Source organism: Lycorma delicatula, chromosome 3 (genome assembly GCF_047948215.1).
Source record: "Lycorma delicatula isolate Av1 chromosome 3, ASM4794821v1, whole genome shotgun sequence".
In the NCBI taxonomy this organism is placed as follows: domain Eukaryota; kingdom Metazoa; phylum Arthropoda; class Insecta; order Hemiptera; family Fulgoridae; genus Lycorma; species Lycorma delicatula.
Genome location: NC_134457.1, coordinates 157,737,287 through 157,754,189, shown reverse-complemented (window position 1 = coordinate 157,754,189; position 16,903 = coordinate 157,737,287). Strand labels below are relative to the sequence as shown.

The 16,903-nt window shown below is 28.1% G+C and overlaps 1 protein-coding gene across 1 annotated transcript in view; it reads left to right on the top strand.

Moving 5' to 3' along the window:
* Nucleotides 1-10,912, top strand: part of TM9SF3 (transmembrane 9 superfamily protein member 3) — a 57,180-nt gene extending 46,268 nt beyond the window's left edge. Inside the window, exons 10-12 of the mRNA XM_075360860.1 lie at nucleotides 1,930-2,013; nucleotides 5,742-5,910; nucleotides 10,299-10,912. Of these exons, the coding sequence (XP_075216975.1) occupies nucleotides 1,930-2,013; nucleotides 5,742-5,886 (229 nt within the window). The 3' untranslated portion in view covers nucleotides 5,887-5,910; nucleotides 10,299-10,912. The remainder of the gene's footprint in view (nucleotides 1-1,929; nucleotides 2,014-5,741; nucleotides 5,911-10,298) is intronic.
* Nucleotides 10,913-16,903: the final 5,991 nt, after the last annotated feature.

Sequence of the window (16,903 nt, the reverse complement as noted above, 5' to 3'; positions counted from 1 at the left end):
CAGTATTGCTACTATAATTTAAGAATTGGAATGGCAGAACTTAAAAGAAGTACTAAAACTAAAACCTTGTTTTTATTTTTCAATCGAGATAATGTTTATTTTATTAGGAAATGCACAGTAATTTTTGTAAAAAAAATTACTTCACTTAAACTTAAAAAAAATTTTATTTAACTTTAGTTTAAATTGAAAATATACTATTGCAAAATAAAACAAAAATTATATATATATATATATATATATGCAGTTAATGATGTTAAAGAACAATTTAGATTCGGAGTAACAGTACAAGGTGAAAAGATAAAGATGCTATGATTTGCTGATGATATAGTAATTCTAGCCGAGAGTAAAAAGGGTTTAGAAGAAACAATGAACGGCATAGATGAAGTCCTATGCAAGAACTATCGCATGAAAATAAACAAGAACAAAACAAAAGTAATGAAATGTAGTAGAAATAACAAAGATGGACCACTGAATGTGAAAATAGGAGGAGAAAAGATTATGGAGGTAGAAGAATTTTGTTATTTGGGAAGTAGAATTACTAAAGATGGACGAAGCAGGAGCGATATAAAATGCCAAATAGCACAAGCGAAACGAGCCTTCAGTAAGAAATATAATTTGTTTACATCAAAAATTAATTTAAATGTCAGGATGAGATTTTTGAAAGTGTATGTTTGGAGTGTCGCTTTATATGGAAGTGAAACTTGGATGATCGGAGTATCTGAGAAGAAAAGATTAGAAGCTTTTGAAATGTAGTGCTATAGGAGAATGTTAAAAATCAGATGGGTGGATAAAGTGACAAATGAAGAGTAATTGCGGCAAATAGATGAAGAAAGAAGCATTTGGAAAAATATAGTTAAAAGAAGAGACAGACTTATAGGCCACATACTAAGGCATCCTGGAATAGTCGCTTTAATATTGGAAGGACAGCTAGAAGGAAAAAATTGTGTAGGCAGGCCACGTTTGGAATATGTAAAACAAATTGTTAGGGATGTAGGATGTAGAGGGTATACTGAAATGAAACGACTAGCACTAGATAGGGAATCTTGGAGAGCTGCATCAAACCAGTCAAATGACTGAAGACAAAAAAAAAATTTTCAAGTCTTTCTTTTTATTTAGTAAAGAAATGTGAGTATTCTTTCTGGTAGTCCTTTTTGGAGTTTTTCTGGCTAATTTAAGTCTAGGATTTTTATATTTTCTTCATTTATAGTAGGTAGATATTTATCGTATTCTTTTTTTTTGTCATCATGCTCAGTATTATTATAATGAAATGTTGCCTGATTTTTTTATATTCTCTTAAAAAAAATTAACAGAATTTGTTGGAATCTTACAATAAAAAAATAATAGATATTCCTGCATTTTAGAGAACAGCACAAACTCACTTGTGTAGTTTCTTTACATTTTTTTGTGGGCCTATCTGTATTCTAAATAAAAATATAAGTAAAAAGTGTAAAGTAATATAAATCTTAAAACATAAGACTGTTAATTTCAAAAAATTAACTATCCTAAAAAACAAAGTAGTAATTACCAATTCCTCTGTATTGGTTTTTGAAAGTTTACCAAAATTAAAGCTCCATATTGATAGTTGTATTTAATTTGGTGCATATTTCTAAAGGAGAAAATTTAAAGAATATTTAAAAAACTTTTAATTTGACTGTGTAGAGCAATTCATTTTTTAAAAGTAGTTTTTCTTTCTGTTTTTAATCTGCCTTTTGTGATACTACCCAAAAAAATATAGCCTAGTTTCAAAGTTTGTTTACAATACAAGCAAATGATAGACTAGCGTAGTTTCATTTTCACGTGAATAAAAATAGTATTATGATGAAGGTAAGCCTAAGTTAATCTCATATTATTTTATAGAAACATATTGTAATAATTTGAATTAAATATACTAATTTGCAATTTAATTTGAGTTTTTATTTTTTATTTTAGGCAGTGGACAAGCTTTTTAGCAGCTGCATCTACCTCTGCTTATGTATATATGTATTCATTTTATTATTTTTTTTTTAAAACAAAGTGAGTATGTTTTCTTTTATAATATATCTTATAAATTTTCTAAAAATATAAGTGAAAAATTAGTTTTTTAAGTAGTTGAAAGCAACTAAGTAGTGGAGAGCAGCTATTTCGGTTGTGCAACTAGTAAATTGTCATTTGAGTGATTCAGTAACCATTGTATTGTTCTTAATGTATGGTTTTTAAAACTTTAGATGAAATGTGGTTAATTATTTTTATTCTCAGTATATTTAATTATTAAGTATTTAATTAAAGTGTTGTATTTAATTTTTTCTTTATGAAAAAGAAAGTAATATTTACAACATGTATTTTGAAAGAAGTGTGTTAGTCTATGCATTCATAAAGAAGCAGGAGTGTTTTTTCCTGGAAAAATGTTAACTGAATCACTTTGTGTATTCTTATGGTTCCCCAACCAAGAATATTTGAGGAAAACTCACAATATTAGTATATTACTAGATACTTAGTAGTATCTAACTATCTAGTAGATAGTTAGATACTAGTAATTATTCATTTCTTGAACATGGCTCTGCTTGTATATTTTAATAAAATAAATAAAAGTAATTAATAAGTGATATATCCACCTTACCAGCAAATAAGTGAAAAGTCTTGGGATCTTTCGGTTTTTTCAAATCATTATTGGGAGTTAAAATATTATATTTAAGTCAAAAGGGAAAAGTATCTTAATTTTTGACTTGATTATAATATTTTAACCCCTGATGGTTTGAGAAAAGATCTCGAGGACTGTATTACCCACCCTTATTTGCTGGTAAGTTGGATGTATCACTTATTAATTATTTTAATAGTTATTACTAGATAGTGATAGTATATCAATAAATACTAATACATTCATTTGAGAACGATAGATAAGGTCGATTGAAAATTGGTAATGATTAAAGATCACATTTCTGATTTGTACCTGACCAATTCAAATTTTGCTGTTATGAATGTATGAGACTGTTTTTGTAAGTTTTTTCTTTACTTTGTATCGTTGATAAAATTGTTTTTTTTTTTTAATTTTTAATTATGTTTTACTTGTTTAAACTTTCACTGTTGTAAACCACTTTAATTTTATGAAAACAATGTAAAATAGTTAGGTTAGATAAATAGAGTTGAGATAGATTGTGGGCTGGAACTGTAAAATCTATAATAGTAAGGAAAGAAGTCAGACCATTAACATAGTTCTTGAACATTGTCAGAGTCTAAAAATGTTAAAGAATGTGATGTAAGGATAAAATGTGTAAAGCAGAAACTAGAAGACTGAAGTTCTAGATGTAGTTTTCTTTTAGATGGGTTAATGGATGTTATTAGTGTGTAAAAACTGATTGACTTCAAATATGTTGCTTGAGAGTGGTAGATTTTTTCCATGATATGGAAACTTCTTCCAACCAACCTGTCATAAATGTAATCTGTATTGAAAATTTCCTAGCTGTGCATAAACATTATTAATAATGAAAAATCAAACCGGCAAATTACATAATTTGCTGATCAGAATCTACTCAACTAAATTACGTTTGACAGTTATTCAAAGGAGTTGCATGTATACGTGTTTTCGATATCATTAATTATATATATTTTTTCTGCAAGGAATTTTTACTGATACTAATTTTATTGACCATTACGTTTTGTGGAGTTAATGTACCTTTAGTTATGAGTTTTAAGTATTTTGAATTATAACAGATTACTGTATTTTGATTTAAATTAAATTCTCTCTTCCTTATTTTCCTACCTAAAAACATTAATTGATGCTAAATAAAAATTTTATATCCCTGTTATTCAATGCACAAAAATTGCATACAAAATAGCTTATTAGGTGGCCTAATAAATTGGTTCTTAATGAGTTCTTGTGTATGTACAAGGCATATTCATAAAGTAAGGGCTATCGGCTTGTATTTAAATATTAGCAGGTTTGAACACAGTTTCACGCATGCAGTGCAATCTATTGGCTATTTACGAAGCCACTGCAGTTGTTGTTTTGATTTAGTAGTTGTTTACCTGTTGGTTAATGCAGATTGCAATGTCTGCCATAATCGTTTCTGTCGCCAGTTGTTAACTGTGCGCTGTGATTTGATTTTTATGTGCAAAAGGATCTTCAGCTGGTGAAATTCATCAGGAGTTGTGCCTAGTGCATGAACCTACAGTAATGAGTGAAGGAAAGGTTAGACAATGGTGTAGAGACTTTAAAAATGGCTGCACGAATGTGCATGAAAAAGAGCGGAGTGGCAGCCCCAGTATTCAGACCGACGAAATCGTTGAACAATTGAACCGTAAACTGGGATGTGGTTAGTGTTTAGTGATTAGTGCTCTGGCTGATGAATTTCTGTTGGATGTACCTCTATCTACACGGTTGTCACAGAAAAGCTTAGGTATCACGAATTGTATGCAAGGTGGATACTAGAAATGCTCACCGACCAATATAAAGTGCAAAGAATGTGCAGTGGACGAGCGTGTTTGGACCGCTATTGACATGATTGAGATGATTTGTTTTCCCACATTGTTATGGACGATGTGACAATGATATCCTATACTAATGCAGAATCGAAACAACAGTCAATGCAGTGGTACCATTCAAGTTCCCCCAAAACTGAAAAAGTTTAAGCAGTCTCTGTACTCTTGTTGAAAAATGTTGGCTACCGTTTTTTGGGATGAAAAGGATTTTGGTTGATTTCATGACACGTGGATCAACAATTACAGCTGATGTGTACTGCATAACGCTCACCAAACTGAGACGTGTGATCCAAAATCGACGATGTGGGAAACTATCCTCCGGCATAATCCTCCTTCACGATAATGCGCATCCTCACACTGCTGCCTTAATCAAGAAGAAGATTCAAGATTTTCATTGGGAACGTTTTGACCACCATCCATATAGTCCTGACCCTGCACCTAGTTACTATTTTTCTTGCATTAGAAAAAGTGGCTTGGTAGACAGTGACAGTGGTTTGAAAACTACGAGGAATTCAAGACTGCTTTTGTGAATTGGTTCAATTCCTAGGCGGTGAACTTCTATGTAGAGAGGTTAAGGAAACTGGTTCAGTGTTAAAAAAAGTGGTAGAACTGAATGGTGATTATGTGGAAAAGTGAAATAGATACGTAGTAAAAACTAAAACTGTTAGTAAAAACCATTTCTCGTGAGTTAATTTTTTTTAATGACTAGATGGCCCTTACTTTATGAATACGCCTCGTATAATACTTGTTTATTTAGTTTTATACGATTGTTATTTACTTGTTTACTTAGTTTTACACGATTGTTAAGTAAATTTATATGTGATCTCTTTTCTGTTGATGGAATTGTTATTTTAATTGTGACTACTACTAGATAGTTGTTTCCCTAATGCTATTTTTATGTAATTAAGATTAATGGAGAATATTTTTCACTTAAATATAATCTATTAATATTTATACATTTTTTTCAGTGGGTTTGTAATTATGAAATGTTTTAGCTACAGATTTATAAGTTGGTGAAAGGTATAACTAAAAATTATGTTAAAAAATTCCCCATTCCTTCTTTGAGAGGGTAAGGTAGGAGAGTGAATTACATGAGGTAACCTTTCTATCTGGGTTAGTTACAATTTCAAATTAATAATTTTGAAAATTTAATTTTGATTCTTTTAACATAAAGTTTGGTTTATACAGAAAATAATGTTGCTATCATTCATATTAAATGTTTTCAATTTATTTTATTATTTTTGTTTCATGAAGAGTCCAAATGAAATTAACAATTTTTTTTTCAGAATGTATGGACTTTTTCAAACAGCATTCTACTTTGGTTATATGGCACTGTTTTCTTTAGCGCTTGGAATAATGTGTGGCACTGTTGGTTATGTAGGCACATCTTTGTTTGTTCGTAAAATATATTCAACTGTAAAAATTGATTAAATATTGAAGACTAAAAGCGGAAAGGTAAATGTGAATTTAAATTAAGTAAATGATAGGACTGATTTTGTATTATAGAGTTGACTCTCTTTTTATTAAAAATTGTTCTTATTTTAGTTCGGCAAAAAAAATTTTTTATTTAATCAAGTTTCCTTTTATTTTATATTAATCAATTATTTCAGAAAGCTGTTGGTGTTTTCTGTTTCAGTTTAAGTAATAAAAATGAATTAATTCATATTGTAATATGACTGCTGTAAAATTGTTATGCTACTAATATAATATTAAGAACATTACACTAATAATTAAATTTATTAAAACTTACTGAATCTGGTGTTACCATTATTAAAATTTATTAAATATAAATAACTATTTAAACTGCCAAGGCAACAAGATAATGTTACTCATTATATCAGTCTAATTTCAAAGAATTACACCTTTAAAATAGTTCAGAGAAACATGTACAGAAATAGTGTCCACATCAGACTTCCTTGTACGTCTATTAAATTGCATTTACACATTTTTGCTGCACTTCATTTAAACTTATTTCATTTCAAAGTGAGATACAATCCTCCCAATTCTTTAATAAAAGTGGACGGTTATACAATTGCTAAAATATTAGTGTTTATTAACATCAAATATTTATACAATTATTAATTCAACAATCTTACCTGAAATATTAGGTTGGAGTAAAAGTCCCTTTATTACTCTTTAAATAAATGTAAGTCTTATATGTACCTTATAATATCTTTTTTAAATTATGTAACCATCAACGGAATGAAAACAAAAACAGAACAGGAGAAGGTTAAATTTTGCACTAATTTTGTTTAATTTTGCACTAAATTTTATAATGATATTTATTCTCAAGTAGACTGAAACAAATGCATAAATAATCAGATGTTTTACCAAATCTGATGCAGACAGTATATGACTTCCTTGTATGCCTATTAAATTACATATACACATTTTTAAAAGTACATAATTTTATTTCACTAATAACTTCTGATTTTTTTCATATTTTTTTTTTTATTGTTATTATTGAAATATTATTTATTGTTAAAAATTCTTTTACAATTGGAGGTTAATTATTAATAAAACAATATATTTAAATTAAAAAAAAAAAAGGTAAAAATAAAAGGAAATGAAGTCACATTTGAACTGATGTGCCTTCCCCTTATAAGATCCAAGTATTTCATTAATTAAAATTTTATTTGGCTACAACTCTGGAACCAATGAAAATAAGTATCACTTATGATATATCGTTGAAAAGCTCTCAATGAGTACTGATTACTACAGTTAAGAAATATATTATTTTTTATGGATGACACTTTTGGTCCAATCAATTGCAATCCAAAGGGGAAGTGCACAACTAGATGTTACAACAGATGTAAATTCAAAATTTCTACATTCTACGGCTAATCATTTTTGAGTTAGGCGAGATACATAGATACATACATGCATATATACATGCGTACGTATGTACAGACGTCATGCAGAAACTAGTCAGAATGGATATTTCCGTGGAAATCTGAAACCAAAATTTTTTGTGATCACAATACTTCTTTAATTCATACAAGGAAGTAACAATAAAATTGCATACAACCCTAGGGCAGTTTCTCAGTTATTTTGGCTTATTTCTATTACATGATATTTCTATAGCAGTTGTTTGTTTTTTTACTGAGCAGATTTTTGCTGTGTTAGGTCATTTTTTGAACAAAATTTTTCATCTTGAAAAGATGTCGTTGACAGTTTTATTAAAAAAAGTTTCAGAACTTTTTAGAGTAAATAAGAATGTAACTGAAGAACTTTAAAATACGACTATCATCTGATTCGTAAAATACAGAAAATAACCGAGAGAGAAAATAATGTATACAATAGAAAAAAAGATAATAAGGAGATTACCTGCCTCGAAAATTTTACATATTTAAATTAAAAGGAAAATGTAAACTGATCTCTGACCAGGGTTACATACAGTTTTATTTTTAACTATTTTTTTTTTTTTTTTTTTACAGTAACATAGTTAAAGTTTCAGTACTAATGTTATTCAAAACATCAGTGAGCTAATGTTTTGAGTAACATCATTTTATTGTGATTGTTATTTAAGTAGTCACTAAAAATTTGTCCTAAAAACTAATATCGACTGTAAAGACTGTACTATTGATAATAAAAATTTTTTTTAAATTATATAGTTTTATTTACTTTGTAATTGTAATTTTTTTCTTTTAGGTTGGGATTAAATAGATTTTAGAAGTTAAAATTTTTTTTGAAATCACAATTTTCTGTAATTGCGATGTATTTCATAGTATTACAAAATTTAGTTTATTCAATTAAAAAGCAGTTTATACAGTGTTTGTTACAATATTCATCATATTATAGTTGAAAATTATGTTATCCAAATGTCTCCCGTTTTTCCTCACGCACTCATTTTACCTCTTTCTAAACCTTTTCACTGCTCGCTTGATGATCACTCACTTGGCTGCTGCAATTTATTGTTGAATGGCTTCCTTGAGTTCTGCAATTGAATTGCAGTAGACCACAGTAGACTTTATTTTTAAGATAGCTCCAAAGGAAAAAGACAAACGGAATGTCACTTCGTTGTAAAATCAAACGTTCTGGAAAGGTTCATCTTGTTGGAACCAAATTGTATCACCAGCTCGTTCAGTTTTGGTAGCAAAACATCACACAACATCGTTACCAATGAGCCGTTATTGTTATGGTGATTTGACCGCTCAAAAAAAAGTATAGGTCTATTATACCGAATTTTGAAACTACACATCATACTGTAACTTATTGACTGTGAAGTGGTTGCTGGTGAAGTTCTCGTAGGTTATTGGCAGCCCAGTAATGGTAATTCTGTTTATTGACACATCCAGAGAGGTGAAAATTTGCATGCCTCATCAATTAAAAGAATAATAGCTTCATGGTGGAAGTTTTTGAGGATGAACTAGCATGCTGCTTTATGAAATGCCCACTCATTTACACTGAGTTCCTGCATTAACATCATCTTGCAGGAGTGGAACTGAAGGTGGTCATGGAGAATTATTCTTTCACTTTGATCATAATGCCTAGTGCAGCAGCGTGCCTCGATGCTGAATGTCAGCAGCGTGTTACGGCTAACCTTACAGCATTAATGTTTTTGGGTGATTTCATACTGCATTTTCATCTGTTAATTTCAGTTTTAAAGCAGATGATGTGCTTTGGAAGTTTTCTACCTGCAGTAATATTGTATTCCAATTGGGAACAGATGCATTTCAATTTAAATTAAATGTCTGTGAAATAAATGCTAAGCAGTGACTTTTTTTTAGATAAAAAACTTAAAGGTGCTATTTTTAAAATAGACTTCAATCACAAATGCACGATGTTCACCTGCCCAACTCATGATGGCAACTAAAGTGGTTCTGCCATCTCAGTTAGGTCAACATAATGATGACTACAAAATTTTCAGATCATTTGCCTTGCCGGACCCAATATAAGCTGCAGGAAAGAATAGGGCAGTGAAAATGATGTTAATTTAATATTCAGTGATACTGTGTGATAGTATATATATATATAGTGGTAAACTGCTTCATTCACCCCTCATTTTCCTTAGTAAGCTGGGAGTGGTGGAATGTTTGCCATCTTGAGAATAGCTATGTAGATTTCAAGAATTTGAGACTTATATATATCTGGTAAGGCCATTTACAACCTTTTTGGTTATGGTGCCTAAAATTAAGTTTTTTTTTGGTACTATGTCAGTCTCAAATGCTCGCCTACAGACAATCGTATGCTGAATCACAATTGTTGATAGGGTTTTTTAACCTGTTATCTATGATTCTTGGCCTGGCTAGCTTTTCTACACTTGTCGATAAAGTACTGGTTGTTGTGCAGCATTTAATCTTGCTCTTCAATCTACATAAAGTTGATATGAAGGAGAATAGCTTCCAGGAACACAAGTGTGTATATGATAACGGGTATGGTAATGTGGAGGGGTAAATGAGCATTGCTTATCCTTATATAATGTTAATATAATTAAGCAACAGAACTTTGGTAGGTAGGATGTTGCTCTTTTGGTTTATTGTTTGTTTTTCAAATATTGTTAACTAATCAGTTATGAATGATTGGTTTTTACACCCATTATTATTGGTTTTTGTTTTTAAAAGATCTTTTACAATTTATTTTATTCAGTTTCTTCAATTTTTTTGCTGTTAGAAAAATAATTTTTGTGGTATTCCATTTTTAGCCAGTCATATCTAGTTTATTTTCTAAGACACAAGTTTTTGAAGGTAATTCTTTCCTGTATGTGTTTTGTATTAGAACAAAAACCAGTCTGGGAATGTTTGCTAATTAAAAAAAGTGTACAAAGGTGTTGATTTGTGTTAACAAGGTAATTTTTTATTTGATTAATTAATGCTGAATATTTGTAAAAATGTTTGTTTCAGATAACAGGAGCTGCGTGGTTTATATATGGAGTACTTAGATGTTGAATAGTTAAAAATTATTTATAACATCAAGTGGATAAAGTATATTAATTAATTCGGTTGTATTAGCACAACAGATAAATTATACGTTTTTTCTCTTTTTTATTTTTTTTTTTTAGAATTACTTCTTTTTGATGAAAGTGTTTTATATTTGAAGTTATTTAGTTGGCATGATATGTGGTGGTAATGTGATAGTGAAACATTTAACTCTGGTTGCTGTGTAAATTTGATTAAGTGATTCCAGTCTTAGTTTTATATTTTTTTAATTTATATTTTAATACCAGTTTTTAAGTGAGCATCATGTAACAATTATAATAATTTAATATTATAAATTAATTTATATATAATTGAATATTGCGTGTCTACTTTAATCAGACTGTTTGCAAATTTGTACTGGTATATACATATATAGTTATATAGTTGAATATTTGACACTAAAACTATTTTTAGTATACATCACTGTTAATAAAACAAAAAAATATAAAAATGAACTATAACATTATAATAATAGTAATGTAGTATTAAATTAATGGCCAAATTATTAAGATAATAAAATGAAATCGACTTATATGAAATATTTCTTCTTTTTTTTTAATTTCTACACATTAGTAATATGTATTTTTATTAAAAGTATTCTGTTAGATAAATTACATTTGGATAAGAAGGAGGTGTCATCTATTGAGTACTATTGTGATTGTGTATTGACATAGACATAATTTTACTTTTTCATAATCGTTTGTATTGTGGATGAATAATATGTTTGCTGTTATACTTTGCATCTGCTGGTGGGATGGATACTACAGTACCATGCAACTTGTACATACCAATTGGGTTGGTACTAGTCAAACCAATAAGGTTTAATGTATTTTTGTTTCTACCAACCTTGATTGAATAATCAAATTTAAGTACTTTTTTATTATATACTATAAAAAATCAGTCAATCAGTTTATATACTATAAATTCATTTTTTTTCATAATTATAGTATAGTTCTTAGTAGGTTTTTGTTTACTATTTTTATACAAGTTATTAATTCGGTTATATTTTTCTCCTAGTTTGTTTTATTTATGTATTGTTTAAGAGTACAATGCAATTTTTGTTAATTTTGGTGCTTTAATGAAGTTTAAGTAAAAATTCAGCAAACATTTATGGATTTATTATTGGACACACTTCTCCCCGTATATATTTTTACTATCTATGTAAACGTTACATTCATATGACTTTACATTAATATTTCATAAATATTTACATATAAATTTATATAACGTAAATTTTTAACCTTTTGTTTTACCTAATGATTATATTTTAAACTTGAAAGTAGAATCTCTGTAATAATAATTTAGATATATATGTTATTTAACATTTTTTATTTACTTTCACCTTATATTAGGTTTGTAAATAAAATTTATCTGTGAGTAACAGTGAAATAGTATTGTACACAGCACAAATAATAGCAGAGAAATTTTAAAATTAGATCTGGTATAAGTGAAAGCAGTGGGTATTTTTGTTTTTATTCATAAGAAAATCTTAATACCATATTTGTTTATTTTATAAAGCAGGTTCCTTCTTGTTTTTTATTTAATGTATGTAAATAGTAATAGGGAATTGAATTATTCAGATCTCTATTTTGATTTTTCAAGGAAATATTGTTATTTTTCCATATTATTGTTATTTCTATTTTTCCACTCTTTTGAGGAAAGCATCAATGGAAAAAGTATGTTTTTAAACGAAGACAAAATTTGATAAAAAATTATTTTTAGTCATACTTTATGGAGTAAAGAGTAATCTGTGAAGTAGAAATAATATTTTTTAGTATAATTGTAATAATTCAAATAAATTTTTAATGTAAAACAGAAGTTTTAACTTTTCAAATAGAGTAAAATCTGTTTTTACTGTTATGGAAGTTACTGATATCCTTCTCTTTCAGCATTCTTTTTCCTATCCCACTTGAAGCACTTTTTAAATTAAATACTTGAAATTATTTTTTTTCATATGATTTCATTTTTAACATATTAGCATAAGTTGTAACAGTTATTTTCTATATTTCTTGATGACAATATTGAATTTTTTGTTTCCAGAGAGGAAAAATTAAAATAAACAGATAGAATAAATAAATTTTCACTTGCTTAGGATTTATTTAACATTCAGCAATTGTCAGCAGTAGTAGTAATGCTTGGCTTGATAATAGTGTACCTTTGTGCCTTTGAAGTAATTGTGATGATTTTTCTCATTGCTAAAATTAATCAACACTAACACTATAAACTACTGTTTAGACATTTTGTGTACTGCCTATAACCGAAAAACTGTAGAATTAGGAGCCTGAAATTTTTTAAATAGTCCATCATTATGTTTGATGTCTGTGAACACTATATTAAGTAAATAAGATAATTAATTCAAAAAGTTCATTATTAGTTGTCTTGTTATTTGATTAAATTTCATGTGATATGAAAATATATTGGAAATCACAGTATATACTAAGATTTCAACGTAATACAGTATAATATTTTGAAATTACTGAATTAATTAATTAAAAACCATGTAAAAATGATAGTGTTGAATTGAATATTCTTTTTTAGTATTCCTTCTATTATTCTGTATCACATTCTTAGCATCATTATAATACTTTCATCCTATGTGTTCAATATTCTGATCTTTAATTCAAAAATTCCAAATATTCTGATCTTTAATTTTTGTCATGGTTTTATTATCTAAATATCTATAGTGATTTTTCAAATATAAAGTTCACGTGAATTAATATTTGGATCTAAAGAAAGTAATAAGTCTTTGTAAAGAGATAAATCCAGTAATCAAATAATCTATTTAATCATTTCTTTGATTTCCATTTTCCTAATTTTCAACTAACAAACAGTTAAGTATTGGATTCAATATGTATGTGTGTGAACACATTTTGTCTCTTATTTTCATTTTAGATCTGTACTAAGCACTGTTACAGGATTACAAAAATACACGAATGACTGCAATCAGCCATCAGGTTTATCATAAAATGGCCACCAAAATTAAAGTTTTTTATAGTCATCATGCAATAATGGTGTAAGCTTTCAAGTTGGTTCAAACACACTAATGTAAAGTTTACTAAAATGCATAAAATATATAAATTTTGTAAATTTAGTGTAAGACCCACAAAATGGCAGACAGGCTTGAGTTAAATAAATGATATGAATTAATAATTGAGATAATAGTAATGTTTGTTGAGAAAGTCTTACTAGGCTTTTCATTGGTAAACTGGTTTTGAACTTATAAGATGGCATATTAGTTTTATGGTCAGCCTTCCTTCCTTATACCATTAGAAGACTTCAGTCATTTTTTTAATATTAGAAATTTTGAAAATATTCAGATATATTTGACTTAATGAATTGAATAATCTTTAGGGATCGTTCTTATGGCTATACTATTTATTTATGTACGCAACTTTGGATCAATATAAGTTAAATAATTTTTAAGTAAAAAGTGTACAATAAGGATATGAAAAATTAGTAAAATAATATAATGATAGAAAAACTCAGATTCTGGTAAACATCTAGGGTTGTTTTGGGTCATTTTATTTATCCACAATACTTTTTGTTCTGTGTGTGCTTCTGCTCACCACGTTTTTATGTTCAGATAGTAATAATCTTTCTGAAAGTTAGCTTTACATAGTTGAAAATCTTATGAATAAAAAATATTAAAAAATTTGGTTCAGTTCATCTTAAGAGTTGTCTTTTTTAGTATCGTTTTACAATTAATGGATAAAATTGATGTCATCTGTATTCTTTAAATTCTATGTTAAGTAGGACTACAACATAATTAGTTATCTTTTTGAACATGACATGACTTCTATGATAACATGTGTTTAAAGTAATTTATCCTCCTAATTTAACAAAAAAAAAAAAAATCACTTAAATTTACAATTACTTCTGCACAAAGTAGATTAAGTGACTTATTTATATTAATTTAATTCTTGTTTGTGTGGGACATAAAAATGTATAGTTTTTATGGAAATGCTAATTTTAAACGCCTTTAAAACCTAAATGGTTGATTGAAAATTCTTAATTTTCTGTCAAAGGTAAGATTATAAAGGTGAGATTTCATCTAGGTATAATGTTTTTTTTTAAATTGTCTGATGCTTTTTTTAATACATACTTGTATTATTCCTTGTAATGAATACTTCATGAAAACACCAGTATTGTTGGAAAACCTAGAAAACATATTTGATTAAAATATTTAAAAACAAGTTAAAAGGTTAAAACCTTTTAGTTGAGTTGTGAGGAAAATAAAATTCCATGAAAAAGACTAAGATTTCTTCTCCATATAGACTACTAAATCTAAGTTGGGTACTGAAGCACTGATTTGGTCGCTTTTGTTTACCATGTGATCCTTTTTAAAATATAATTTTGTATTTCTATTAACTTTGTTAAATACAGTATTTGACAATTTTTTAATAGTTAGCTGTTTGAAAAAGCTGTATGTAAACTCTTGAAGTTAAAAAAAAATTTAAATGCATTTGTCATTTTTTATATTTATTTACATATCATTGGTAGTTATTACCTACTATTTTCATAATAACTGTTTTAAACAATAAAAATTATACTTTATTTAATTCTACAATGGTGTAATTAAATTATATAACGAAGATATTAACGTAAATTGTTGATTAATGCAATTTAAAGTTATTTACATGTTAATTTTGCATTAATGAACCTACTGAATTAAAAGGGTTTTATCTCTCCATTTTTATTAGCATATACTTTAACTTAACGTTTTGAAAACATCACTAAAAAAAAAAAAAACTGTAACAAAAGATGAGAATCTTAATTTTATGTGTTTTAATTCAAAAATAATTTTAGATTCCCAAAGGTTTTATCATGAAACATCATCTAATATTTTTTCAGAAAGAAACATTGATACAAACACAGTAATCAGTTTCAGTGGCACTTACTATAATATGTAATGAAACTAAGTATGTTTTAATTTAATTTTTTTTCTTAGATTGAGCAGTGATGAAATTTTATAATTTTTACCTATATGTTAACACCACCCTGTTCTCCATCCCTAAATTGAGTTTGTACTTGCCACCTTTGTTTAATTTAATTTGTGGTAACTGGGCTGTTTATTAGGAGATCCTGATAGTAAAGGTAGCACTTTGATTGTGAAAATCTTTTGTATAAAACTATGAAAATTAAATATATTTTTACCAAAGTACATACCTAGTTGTTGATGAAGAACTTACCTGCAAAATATGTACATCCTCTATTATTCCAAAACATTTCAGCACCTTGTTTGAGTGTTTCATATTTTTAAAATTGATAAAAAATATAATTGCATAAATTTTATTGCCTGCAGCGATGCCAGTATTATTTTAAAACTTAAAAATTCACATGTGAACAAACCATAGAGAGGTGTTGTGGTAAACTGATAATACTGACAAACTAATTCATGTTGACTCGGTGTGTACATTCACAAGAGAAAAACCTAAGTGGCCATAACTTTCAAAATTCTTTTTCATGTAATTATACAAAGTAATTATCGTTTATGTAGTTATTACCCTTTAAAATGGAATTCATGTGTAATGTTAAAAAATCCAGATTCCAGTTCAACTAAATGTGTAATTAATTTTAAATTGTTTTGAATGCCCTTGGGAGAGATTATTAAGCCTGATTTTATGCAATAGGCTTGTGTAACCACCAGGCAGGAAATAGAGCCCTTACCAAACACCAGTTATTTTCTGGATCTTCAGGTATTGGCATCCTCAACATGGAGAACCAATGGTAAGGATGCTAGGACCAGATGATCCTGGCATTAGTTCTATGGCAGACCTGCACCCATAGAACCAATAATGGGATAGAAAGGTTCAAGAATTAGGAAAGGTAGTGGGTAGTGAAAAAATATACTTGTCAGGGTAGGCATGTGGTCCACCTTTCATTGGGATTTTATTCTTACCACACACTTTTCAGATTTCAGAGTGTTATGCCCTGAGATCTTTGATGCTGTGGAACCATCAGGTTATAGGAGCTGTAGTTTATATCCAAGATTACCAAGATTATTGTAGTTCATTAAGAGACTTGTACTCTCAGGAGGTCTGGCCAAGTCCTGATATTTAGAGGAAAAATCTGTTTATTTTTCACAACACACTGTGTTTTTTCTTGACTTATTGGAATATCGTTATTATTAACTGTATACTTTATTTCTAAGAGAAATAATAATTATTTAATGCATTATTAAAGCAGAATTTTTCATAGCCATTTTAAAAATAGCCATACAATTGTGTTGTTTCAGACTAAATTTAGTAAGGGTTGTAATATCATTCACAGTGAAGTTTTTTGTGTATTGTACAGGTAATACTGTGCCAATATTTTGGTCTAAATTAATGAGTTATTCAAACTGTACCTTACTGCTTCACATTTGTGCTTAATTCAGAATAAAAATTAAATTACATAAAGCTAAATTATTTACCATACCATAAAAAACATGGAAAATTCGCAATTTAATTCAAGAAATAAACTTACATAATAGTTTGAGTGACATTTTAATAAATTACTGGATGTACTGGTAGTTCAATTAATGATTAAAT